Raw genomic sequence first — 13128 nt, forward strand, 5'->3', positions numbered from 1 at the left:
TTTATCCTAGTAGTTTCTACTGATCATTATAATCTAATTTTCTTAGTTTATTTTTATTTGTTTATAATTTATCTAAATAAAAATTACCAACTTATCTAATTTTATTATTTAGAAAGCAGTATTTTGCTACTAAGGAGAACTAGTAAGTATTATACAAGAGGGCTGAAACTAGGGGAATCTTAAGAAGTGTAATTAAAATAGTTCCGTATGTGGGTAATCAAATAAAGGATGCATCTAACTTAGCCTGCTGGTTCTCCAGCTGCATGGTCACAAGCATCTGCACTGTTACCATTTAACAGGATCTTCACTTTGCTGTGGGAATACTAAGCCAAGATGGTGAAGGGCAAACATCGTTTTAAAAAATTACTGATGGGAATGTGTAGTGTTTCTGCAATGTCTGGAAGTATGTATCAGAATACTTAAATTTTTTTCCTAGACATTTCTCCCAAAGGAATCATTTGGTATTAAACTCAATGGAAAGCAAGCAGATGGGAGGGGTAAATTCACACCTAATGGGTACAGTGCCCACTATCTGGGTAAGGGGCACACTTATAACTTTAACTCAAACTGTATAAAACCCATTCAAGGAATCAAAATATCTATATCCCTGTAATATTCTGAACTTTAAAAAAAAGAGAGAAGTATACCTGGCTACATTCATTTAATTTTTACTGATGCTTAAGCCTACAGAGAATGCAGAGTGTAGGAAAATTGTAAGAGAAAATAGAAGGAGACTAGAGTCCAGATCTAGAAAACATGTGAAAAAACAATAAAGAAAACTCAAACCCCAGCAGAGCACTAAACAATGAATTTAAGCATTGACATGTGCCATATATATATTTATATATATATACACTCAACAGATCAATCAGATTACCTTAAAAAGAACAGGCAGCATACCTTATGATCATTTTGGTCCTTGATTTCCCTGAAAAACCGAATATCTTTTATCAATCTGGATTTGATATGTTCATCATACATAAACTGGCTAAATATATAGAACTTCTTTTTCAAAAACTGATAGGTGAAATTAACCTATAAAATTAAAATTAAAAAAATTAATATAAAAATTAATCTAAAGCTTACTGAATAACTTATCTGAAAGTACTATTTATAAAGTCTAATTCATGTAGGACCTAAACAAAAGTATTTTTATTGCCCAAGCTTATGGAATATCCTATAAGTTGTTCTTACATATTTTTCTTAAAGAAAGAAAAAAACAGAGAACTTCTTGTGACAAGACTAAGTGTTATGGTGAGAATCACAAAACAAGACCCGAGACCCCAGTTTTTAAGCCATAAACTAGTCAGAAGTGTAATACGATAATGTATTACTAATCTATGGGTCCTGTATGACATTAAAGAAAGCAAGATGGTGTTCTCCAAACTTTCCTGAAGGTAGATACTAAACATTCAATAAGGTATCCATAAATATTTTTAAATACCTCTCAGGTGCAAGGCAATGTGACTGCTCTCATGCAGGACATAATTGTTCTTAAGAAATTTATGTTCTAGCAGAGGTGACAGACATGGCAAATAAATATTGTTAGATCAATTATTAAATCCCAACTGCAATAATTTCTAAAAATGAGAAATGTGGGTGCTTTGAGAATGAATAACAAAGGCCCTGCTTTAGACGCAGAAAACCCTAAGAAAGTAAGATCTGTGCTAAGATTAAGGTCAGAATATCACAAGACTAATTCTAACCTACAAATGGAAGCCCTAACCTCATGTCCATCCCCACCACTCTCAAATATTACTAAAGATTCTGACAAATTTATGCGCTTTCTATTCAGCCTTCATTCATCCAGTTATAGAAATGTTCTTTCCCAGAACTTACTTTATGGCTTAAACACCATACCATCCTCTTGTTTTTTCTGTTTCTCTGCTTTTTCTCTATCTCCTTTGCAGTCTTTTTTTTAATCTTTCACACTCTTGAGTACCTCTGCCACCCTGATTCTTACCTTTGTATGCTCACTTTACCATTAACAGATATCAGTAACCAACACTCATTAGTGTGATTAACTGATTAACATCTATATCCCTATAATTACCTTATAGCAGAAAATGTCTGTTTTTCTCATCTAGTGCCCAGGACGGTGTCCAAGACACACAGGACACAATCCTATCCATTATATGAATACACAGTATTTGGTAGATGATAGAGGTCAAGGAAGAGTTTACCCTCAAAATTTCAGTGTTTGTTTATCCTCACAAGTTCAGACATGATCTCTACATGGATGATTCTTTATTTTAAATTTAAAACTCTGTCATTTCTGTATTTGTAGGAAATAAAATAGAACTCTAATCATAACACTTACCAGCTCAAAAACTTCAATGCCTTCCCCACTATATACTAAAATGATCCCAGCTTAACTTCACAGTTCCCCACTCCAAACTGTTTAATAACATTTTACTACTAAATATTCACATTCTTCTCCCCTCAGAGAGAAGTTAACTGTGCCCTGAAAACCAGGGAAATTCAAAGACTTTTATTTCCAAAGGGAAAAATAGCCTATACATTCAAATGATTCCCTTAAGTAACTACCTATTTCTAAGAGGATTCAAAATATTTTTAAGTTCCTGTATATAGGGATATCAAGTAATAACCTTTCCCACAAAAAGGACGTAAGTGACATTAAATAAACTATCAATGACTCACTTTCAAAGTAAGTGTCAGAGAATATCAGAGAAATCAACACAGAACACACACACACAGTAGAACCTCTGTAAGTTGACCCCTCAACCAACTGTAATAAACTGGTCAACACACAGACAGAGGTGTTCAACATAATGAAGTAGGCCTACTGTACACTGAGTATGTGTGGAACGTGTCTGGTCTATGAAAATTAGGTCAACTTAAGGAGGTGGTCAATGTAGGGAAGTATGCTGATGGCCTCAGATAGCCAATGCTATTTATAATGGTGGCTAAGCGGGTAAGATATCCAAAGTGCCTTCTGTATCACAGCTCTCACCACATCTAAAACAATTTTAGTGCCAGATATTTTTAATTATTACCAGAAAAAATGAAAATTTAGGTAGAATTTAAACTAGTAGTATATGTTTACTAGAGTAGTCTATGAGAAAACCATCTTCTAAACTACTAAATCAAACAACGGTCTATTACCCACCCAACCACCAAAGAAAGCTCCTTACTGTTGTATTCATGATTCCCGTGCCATGTGTTCGAATTGAATTAGCAATATGCCGAATGTTAATAGTATTCAAATGTTTGTTATTGCTTGTTCGTTCAATAAAAATCTGCGACAAAACAAATTTATACTTAATAACAACACAACTAATAGCAAACACTGATCAAAGAGTCATCTGAAGAAAACTTGAGAATCTATTTCATTAAAGACAATTTACTTTAAAAGAGATTCAAGAAGACCATACAGGTTGAGTATCCCTACTCTGAAAATCTGAAATCCAAAATGGTACTCTGAGCATTCCTTTGAGCAGTAAGTTGGTGCTCAAAGTTTGGCAGTGTCCAACCCCATGAGCTGCATGCTGATTTTGTGAGGTCTTTTTTTTCTTCTCTGTGGTGTCAGGTATCACAAGTACACACGGAAGCCTTTTATTTTTTATTTTGCTAATCAGCTTTCGTGTTTGTATATTTAATGTGTGGCCCAGTACAACTCTTATTTTTCTAATACGCAGCAGAGGAAAAAGAAGGTTAGACATCTTTGCGGGGTTTTGGAGTATTACAGATTTTCGATTTTCAGATTCAGGATGCTTAACTGGCAAGTAATACAAATATTCCAAAATCCAAAAAATTCTGAAATGCAAAAATACTTCTTCCAAACATTTCAGATAAGCAATATTCAATCTGTATTATCAAAACAAATGAACAAATAAGGATCTCTAAAACAATTATTTCATGTATTTTATTTATTTTCACCTTTGAAAATAATTTCCTTCCCTCAGTCTTCCCACTAGATAGTAGTAGAACTTTTGTAAGCGGACCACCCAAGGGACTATAACAAACTGGTCAACCTATGGAGGTGTGGAGATGGTCAACCTAAGGAACCAGGCCTACTATACTGATATGGACATGTTAGGCATTTCTGGTCTATGAAATTAGGTCAACTTAAGGACGTGGTCAATGTAGGGAGTGGTCAACTATGGAGGTTCTACTGTATATCTATTCCCATTGAAATAATTTCTAAAAATCCACTCACCTGATTGTTGAGATTATAGAGGTATCGAGACACAAATATATGAATGTTTCTCATAATTTCCAAAACATCAAGGCCCTACAACACAATCCACACAGAAATGCCATTATTAGGTCAAATAATCAATTAAACATGAATCAATATAGTAACTTGTTGATATTAGCTTTCCATACATTAAGGTCAATAATCAATTAAACTTGAATCAATACAGTAACTTGTTGATTATATTAGCTTTCCATATATTAAGGTCAATAATCAATTAAACTTGAATCAATACAGTAACTTGTTGATTAGCTTTCCTTACATTTTTAGGTTTTAAAGAACTCTATAAAAGGTATGGCTAAAGGTTAAAAGCCTCTGGAATGTACAGTGGTGATGGTCTCCTGGGGTGAGCCTGGCTGCTTACTATTTTCTCCCTTTTGTGTAGACATGGACAGGTAAATTTAAATATTCAAAGATGCATGACTCACAAGCATTTCCTTACCATCCTTGAGAATATGTGTCTCCTGGATCCTCTCTACATCTTTTTTACAAAGTAAACTAAAGGCCAGATTCTAAAAGACAGGATATTTTATAATATTTATTATAAAACACACACTATGTTTTGGGTATTCTGCACGGTTCTTTATACATAATCCTAAAAAGTGAGGTATTATTCTTTTAAATTCCACAGATAAAGAAAATGAACCTAATGGACTTCTTTGAGATCAAATAGCCAGGAAGAGGCACTGGGATTTTAGAAAGTCTAATTCCAAATTTTCTTGCTTCTTCTGATCACACCAGACCCCGTTCAATGTATAAGTTAGCTATTAAGAATCTCTCATTCTTCAGATATTATTCTAATACCCAATGGTATCATACAAATTATTCCACAGCTTGTCTAATTAGGGCTTAAAGTAGCATCACAATACTTCTTTGAGTTTGTATTTTAACTTTTACACTAACCTAAAAACGCTTATGCTTTTTTTTCTCCCACAAGACCGTAAGTCCATGAGCCAGAACTGTTTCTATTTAACTTTGTATTCCTTCACATAGTTTAGTGCCTACTATGCTCTAAATATTAGATATATAAATGAATGCAAGGATATACAAATTAATCCCAGAAATAATCCCTATATGCAGCAGGATGAAGGAAAAATGATGATTCTCAAATTTCAGAACTGAATAAATGTTTTTTAATAAGCATTATCTGGATTATCTTACAAAGAATTCCACGCAAATTAATTAAATAACATAAGCTTTTCCTCTCATTGCCACACAGTAAATTAGCTAATTTAATTAGCAAAGCTAAATGCTTCTTTGCATTCTCACTGTAGGTACAAATACACTTATAATCATATAAATTTAACCACTTTCCCTAAGATATTAAAGTTTATATACTATGCCCAGTTTAAAAATCCTTAAATGCAACCTTGACTGAATTTCTCACAATTCTACAGAAGTCACCTCACTATCCTAAAATGTTTCTAAAAAGCTGTACATAAATCTAAATGTATTTCAAATGCTCAAGAGAAGGCCAAGGGTAAACAGGAAGCCTGTGGTAAATTCTTTCATAAGGCAAATTAGCAGTATCAATATTTTTATTCTTATCAAGTATGATATTTTATATAGCAAATATTTTCCTAAGAAATAAAAACATACTAAATGACTAAAGAATCACTACTACGCTACAGTTGGAATATGCTAGAAACTTTTATACTATACCTGTTCCAAAGTCTGACTAGGAAGATGTGCCTCTGTCATAACTAATCCATAACGCTGAGTAGCCAAATTTCTCATTTCACTATAAGTGGCCCAGTCATGAAGAGCTACTGTTGTTAGATTGTAGAAAGTCTTGTCTAGATAGTGAGTTACATAAGCTAAAAAAAGAATCCAAAACATTTTTGATTCATGAGACAGTAGAAAAGGAAGAGAAATGAAACTAAAAAGGAAATAATTTTTATCTAATAAAACTAATAACTAGTCTTGACATCAAATTCCTTCCTTAAGGAACTAAGAAACAGACATGAAGAAACATAAAGGAATTAAAGAATAAAGACAAAAAAGATATCGTCAAAGTTTTATTTTGTTCTTTAATAGCTAGGATTAAAAATACATAGAATATGACTCTAAGAAGAAAAACAGAATACTCACCTCGAATGTCAATGAAACGATTGAAAAATCGAATTGGATTCAGAGAGAAAAAAAGGGCCAAGTCTTTCATGCCAACTTTGAAAGGGTTTCGGTCATCCAGTTTTAGATGAGTATGCACAGAAAGTCGCAGATCCTTCTCTATTTCTTTGCACAATTTGTCCAGCAAATGCTATTCACAAAAGATTTGATACTTTAAATTTTCAAAATGATACTTCAATTGTAGTATTTTCCTACTTGTCTATGCTCTGACCTTTAAGAGTCTTAAATTTAAGTACACTGATAAAAAAACTGTCAAACTGATTTCTTTACGAGTCTAAATACTCCATGGTAAAATCTTGTTTTTCTTAGGAAAGTGAAAATAACTTTGTTCTCCATTTTAAACCAATTTTTTTGGTTGTTGTTAGCTAGAGAGCAGTTACATAAATTCTAAGCCTTTAATACCTTTAAAAAAGAAAAATCAAAAGCTAATGATTAATGGCTTCGTTATAAGGAACATGAATATGCAACATAAAGCATAATATGGAAACCAGCAACAAAGGAGGAAAGGTCATAGAGCATGCAAGAGAAGGGTGGGGAAAGCTGTCTTGTAATAATCTTTAAAAAGAAAAAAAAATCACAAAATTCATTGTGCTGAAATTGATCAAATCAATCATCCTTTCTGGTCTACCACAGAGTTTTTTTTTTTGAGACAGAGTCTCACTATGTCACCCTTGGTAGAGTGTCATGGCATCACAGCTCAAAGAAACCTCAAACTCTTGGGATTAAGCAATTCTCTTGCCTCAGCCTTCCAAGTAACTGGGACTACAGGCACCTGCCACAACACCCAACTATTTTTTTGTTGTAGTTGTCACTGTTGTTTACCAGGCCCAAGGCGGGTTCAAACCTGCCAGCTTGGCTGCCCTAACCTCTGAACTACAGGTGCCGAGCCTACCACGGAGTTCTAAATTACTGGCCTTATATTTTATTTTCTAAGTAAGAATATTTAGGAGATTATATTAAATGTTGCATAATTTCATCAAACCTAAGTAGGTTAATATTGTGAAGTTTACCCCTTTTTAATACCTTCTTCCAGTAGAAATATTACTAAACAGAAATTTAAAGAGATCATCTGTTTATAATATTTCACTAAAATAGAGAGAGGCATAGTATATTGCATTTAAATTACCTTTGTTACTCAAGTATTTTAAATATATAAATTCTTCCTCTCAGAAGCTCTCCAAATGAAATACCGTAAAATATTAATAGGTAAGTACCTTAACTGTACCATTAACAGCACTCAACATTCAAACCCATTTTGCATTTGCATTCTTTTAATAAAAGAAACTTAAATTCAAATATAACATATACTAAAGTAAATTTAAAATTTCTAAATTCCTAGGTTTTTTTTGTTTTTGTTTTTGAGAAAGAGTCTTAAGCTGTCCCCTTGGTAGAGTGCTGTGGCATCACAGCTCACAGCAACCTCCAACTCCTGGGCTCAAGCGAGTCTCCTGCCTCAGCCTCCCAAGTAGCTGGGACCACAGGCACCCGCCACAACGCCCGGCTATTTTTGGTTGCAGCCATCATTGTTGTTTGGCAGGGCCAGGCTGGATTCGAACCCGCCACCTTAGGTGTATGTGGCTGGCGCCTTATCCACTTGAGCCACAGGCGCCGAGCCCCCAAAATAGTTTTTATTTCTACATAGCAATTTATACATAATTTTAATTCAGTGAAAGTCTGCTTCAATCCAAAATTTCTTCCCAAATACTGCATTCCAAGAACATTTTAAGCTTTTCAATCTCAAATATGTTACCTCATTTAAAATTTCCATAATTTCCTTGTCATAGCAATCCAGAAGTATCTCATAGGATTCTAAATGCCTTGAATGCATCATAGCAGGTACACAGTCTCGTAAAGCACAGAACATATACTAAGAAAAAAATTAAAATGTACGTGAATTTAGAAAAAACATCACTAAACAACATTACAAAGGTTATATTGTTAAAGAAAAAAACCTCGAGCTGAAGAAAAATGGATTTTTCCATGACTGTTTTACTTTTTTTTTTCTTTGAGACAGAGTCTGAAGCTATCATCCTGGGTAGAGTGCCATGGTGTCATGGCTCACAGAAGCCTCCAGCTCTTGGGCTCAAGCAAGCCTCTTGCCTCAGTTTCTCTTTAGTAGAGTGGGTCTCACTTTTGCTCAGGCTGGTCTCAAACTCGGTGAGGTCAAGCAATCCACCCACTTGGCATCCCAGAGTGCTAAGATTATAGGCACGAGCCACTGTGCCCAGCCTACTTTCTTAAATAAAAGAGCCTAAAGTATATACCTTAACTAAATACATAAAACATTCACACTAACTGATGCTTTCCCTATCTATGCATTCAAACACATCATTTCTATAAAGAAACACAAAAATTACAATAACATACTTTCCTGATGAGTAAATATCAAACTATGACATAAACTAAAATGAAGCAAAAAAGAGAATTATGAATATGAAGAGAGAAGTTATATTAACATTAACCACATAAGTAATATAAAATTTAAACACAGACCATAAATGCTTACTGGATATGCATAGCATTTTACAAAACAGCACTGGCAGTCAATTTTTAAAGTTTATTAAATCTAGCAATCTATTTTAAAACTAAAATGGTTTATGCAGTGACTAAAAAAAATGATAGGTTTATTATTCATATTATTCCTTACTTACATGTAATCTGGCTGCATCAACAGCATTTTCATACACATCATCTAAGTAAATTGGGAAGACAGCTCGATGCCAGTATAAAAAACAACAATCACATTGTGTTTGGACTCTACAACACAAAGTAGTAATTAGTCAAGCCAAAACTGAAGAATCCCAAAACAGTATAAAAGAAATGATTATTATTTAAGGGGAAGAATTTTGTCTTACTCATTTTGTATTCCCTGTATCACTTAAACCCAATTATCAGTATAGAAAAGTCAAGAAACAATTATTGAAATTGAACAAAGGTATTAAACCCTCCAGTACCTGACACTGTCGGAATTCTGCATTTGTGTTTTAGTTTTAAAACATACTTGAAAAACAATACAGATAGAGGCATTTGAAATAAATTCATTTTCAGTATTACGTACTATGATTTACAATACTTGTATCACATGCACCATTTTATCTGTCTCCAAGTTGGAAAGCAAAATCTTTTTTAAAAACTAACCAATAAAACCAATGACACCTTACTTGTCCATAATCTTTGCTAAGTGACTATTTCATACCTTACAGGGCAACAAAATGATGATTAAATATCTTATAAGGAAGAAAGTTCAGTATTTCTCCTGAAGATCGATAGTTAAATGTCGCTAACTATAAAAATGTCAGCTTCTCAGAACAAAAAACAATAAATTGTAAACATAATCACATTATACGGAAATTGTGCTGTAATCTTAATTCTGCTAGGAATAGAATAAAATTCAAGAGACCTATTTTCCCCTTCAAAAAATGTATTGCTTAAGTCAATCAAAAAGAAAAAAAAAAAGCCACAAGTCGGGATAAAAATAAGCCTTCCAAGAACTATTTCAACTTTGTAACTAGCTACTGACAATGTAATTTCAAATTCATACCTCAAAGGAAGAATACTGTCTCTAAATTTCTAACAAATAGATGAAAGCCTCGTCATAAAGTGGCACTTTAAGTCCAGTAGAAAAACCCAACATAATCATCAAAATACATATGTATCAGATACTGCCAAATGCTCTGAGGTGCATCACTTTTTCCCATGTGTGAGCTCCAGAAGCTACATGCTTACTGTAGAAGCAAATCTAACTAAACGTGATGCTGAGTCACAGTCTCACTTTATTATTTTTTGTTTTTCTTTGCAAACCACATTTCAAACAAGCTGGGTTTTGTTTTGTTTTTTTTTCAGTCTCACTTAATTGGTTATGCTAAAGAAGTTATAGGGAGGAACCAACACTCTACCTGGATTTTCTTTCTTTTCTTGCTATGCTAAAAAGAAACTTAATGTTTCAGGGACAGGCGCAGTGGTTCACACCTATAATCCTAGCACTCTGGGAGGCTGAGGGTGGACTGCCTAAGCTCAGGAGTTTGAGACCAGCCTGAACAAGAGATCGTATCTCTAAAAAATTGCCAAGCATTGTGGCAGGCGCCTGTACTCCCAGCTACTCAGGAGGATGAGGCAAGAGGACTTCTTGAGCTCAAGAGTTTGAAGTTGCTGTGGGCTATGACGACACAGCACTCTACCAAGGGCAACAAAGTAAATCTCTGTCCAAAAAACAAGAAAAAAGAAAATTAATGTTTCTATTAGTCCTAATCTTTTCAGTATCAATACATCCCAGACCTACGCACCGTTCTCTAAGTTCACTGATAAGATCCAGTTTTTTCATGACTACTTGAAGTGGAAAGAGTTCTTCATCTTTAAATGTTTTCTATCAGGGAAGAGAAAAAAAAGAGAAGTTGCAATCAAGGTAAGCATAGATTTCTTTGGTCAATTATAAAACGAACTACAAAACGTCAGAACTCGTCTTCCTTCAGTAAATAACAGGGAGACACCTACCATTTGTGTCCCAACACTTAATGCCAAAGAAACAATAAGTCGTCGTTGCTTTGTGCTTGGTCCATTTAGCGTGTTTTCAGCCAATACTAGAGCAGAGAGCACATCAAGACGCTGTTCACTGTATTTTTTGTCAGAAATTACTCTTTTCTTAAAGACAAAAGAAGAAACAACAGGAAATCACAGTTTTGTTTATGAGGCAAAAAGAGACTCAGAAGAAAAACTTGTCAATTACCTTTTCCATGATTCAATTTAAGTGAGCAGACACAAATATTCTCCCTGAACTTCTCATAATGTTATTTACACTTACTTCTATAATATTATCTCATCATAGCAAATGTATTAGACACACTTTAAAATGTCCATATTAATTTAATAAGAAATAATTTCCCAAAAAAATGATGCATCAATTTCAAATGTGCACAGAATATCATTTTCCAATAGTGGTATTAATGTATCACATGCTGTAATTTGGAAGTAACGATAACCCTGATAACCCTAAGTAAAAATCACAAAATAACACAGATAAATGACCAACAATATTATGTTTCAAGGAATAAACAGACTAAAAACAGAAGACATATAAAAAACAGAACAAAAACAGTAACATAATTGTGCTGCAGACACAATTTGCATACCTTGGCCACAGAAATAGAATGAAGGGCCTGATGCTGCAGGTGCTGTGTTATATGTGAAACTGAATCCGCCACAACCATGCTTCTTCTGTAGAACATATGCTCTATTGCCTAAAAAGAAGCAAAAGCAATTTGGGGAATATCAATTTGAAACATTTAGGAAAAATTATAAAAGAGTATCTGTATGGTCTCAGGCTAGGGAAGGAATTTGTAAATATAATGATAAAAGCACCACCATAAAAGGTCAAGATTACTACAACTATATTAAAATTAATAATTATGTTCATCAAAACTCACTTACAAAGAAAATGAAAAGGTAAGCCAACATATGAAAACATATCTACCACATTTAAGAGATTAGTGTTCAGGATATAGAAAGATCCCAAATAAATGAAAGACTATTTTTTTAAAAAACCAAACAATCCAAAAGAAAACTGAACAAAAGGCTGGGCGCAGCAGTTCACATCTGCAATCCTAGCACTTTGGGAGGTTGAGGCAGGAGGATCCTTGAGCTCAGGAGTTTGGGAGCAGCCTGACCAAGACCAAGAGACTCTCTCTACTGAAAATAGAAAAATTAGCCAGGTGTTGTGTTGGGTGCCTGTAGTCCCAGCTACTCAGGAGGCTGAATCAAGAAGACTGTTTGAATCTCAGAGTTTGAGTTTGCTGTGGGCTATGACACCCTAGCACTCTAGCCTTGGGCAATAGAGTGAGACTCTGTCTCAAAAAAAAAAAATTTTTTTAATAAAAGACATGAACAGATTTTCACAAAAGACGACACAGTTAATAACCAGTTGAAAATGCAGGATGTCCATAAAGTTCATGCAAAATTGCACACAAACTTTATGGATACTCCATATATTTAATATCACTAATAATTAGAGGGTTAAATATTAAAATCATAATCAAAGCCGATTATTCCCACTAATTTACTAAAAACAACTAAATCTTGATAGTACTAGTGTTGGCTAGTTGGAGAATAATAGAAAACCTATTATGTTGTAGGAAGTATGTAACTCTTTTTGAAAACAATTCTGCATCATCTTAAAAAGGTAAACACACGCATAACATACAACCCAGCAACCAACTTGCAGGTATATGACATTTTAGGAAAACTCTTGTACAAGTACACCATGAACCAGTTATGAAAATGGTGGAATTCTTCATAACAGTAGAACTGGAAACCAACCCAAAGTCCATCTACAGGAAAGCTACAGCACACTAAAGAGAAATGTGTTGCAGATACTCATCCCAACATGGGCATGTTCAAATACAGTATGTTGAGGAAAATGTAAGATGTTGAGTGAAAAAAAACAAGTCGAAGAATATGTAAAGTATTAATCCATATTTTAAAATATGGATTTATTAATTTTAAAATTAATTCAAATTTTAAAAACATGAATAACAATGAATAATTTATAAATTCATCCATATATGGTAAGCTAAAAGGAAAAACAAGAAAATGATAAACATAAAATTCAGGACAGTAGTTTCCTCTGTTGGGGACAGATTGAGATGTAATCAGGGAGGAACACAGAGGGCGGCTTTAAAAATATTGGTAACGGCTCAGCACCTATAGCTCAACCGGCTAAGGCGCCAGCCACATACACCTAAGGTGGCAGGTTCGAATCCCCAGCCCGGACCCGCCAAACAACAATG

The 13128-nt window shown here is 34.0% G+C and overlaps 1 protein-coding gene across 3 annotated transcripts in view; it reads right to left on the reverse strand.

Annotated features, from left to right (window-relative positions):
• The window catches only part of WASHC4 (WASH complex subunit 4), a 57217-nt gene that overhangs the window by 15105 nt on the left and 28984 nt on the right, over positions 1-13128 (reverse strand). For all 3 annotated transcript variants that reach the window (XM_003783285.2, XM_012814170.2, XM_023509361.1), the window contains 10 exons: positions 11476-11583; positions 10841-10987; positions 10633-10712; positions 9001-9106; positions 8100-8216; positions 6311-6479; positions 5882-6036; positions 4181-4255; positions 3156-3260; positions 901-1035 (listed from right to left, as the gene is read on the reverse strand). In XM_003783285.2, coding sequence (XP_003783333.1) covers positions 901-1035; positions 3156-3260; positions 4181-4255; positions 5882-6036; positions 6311-6479; positions 8100-8216; positions 9001-9106; positions 10633-10712; positions 10841-10987; positions 11476-11583 — 1197 coding nt within the window. The remainder of the gene's footprint in view (positions 1-900; positions 1036-3155; positions 3261-4180; positions 4256-5881; positions 6037-6310; positions 6480-8099; positions 8217-9000; positions 9107-10632; positions 10713-10840; positions 10988-11475; positions 11584-13128) is intronic.

This window comes from Otolemur garnettii, unplaced genomic scaffold (assembly GCF_000181295.1).
Source record: "Otolemur garnettii isolate 467f Iridium unplaced genomic scaffold, OtoGar3 scaffold00007, whole genome shotgun sequence".
In the NCBI taxonomy this organism is placed as follows: Eukaryota; Metazoa; Chordata; class Mammalia; order Primates; family Galagidae; genus Otolemur; species Otolemur garnettii.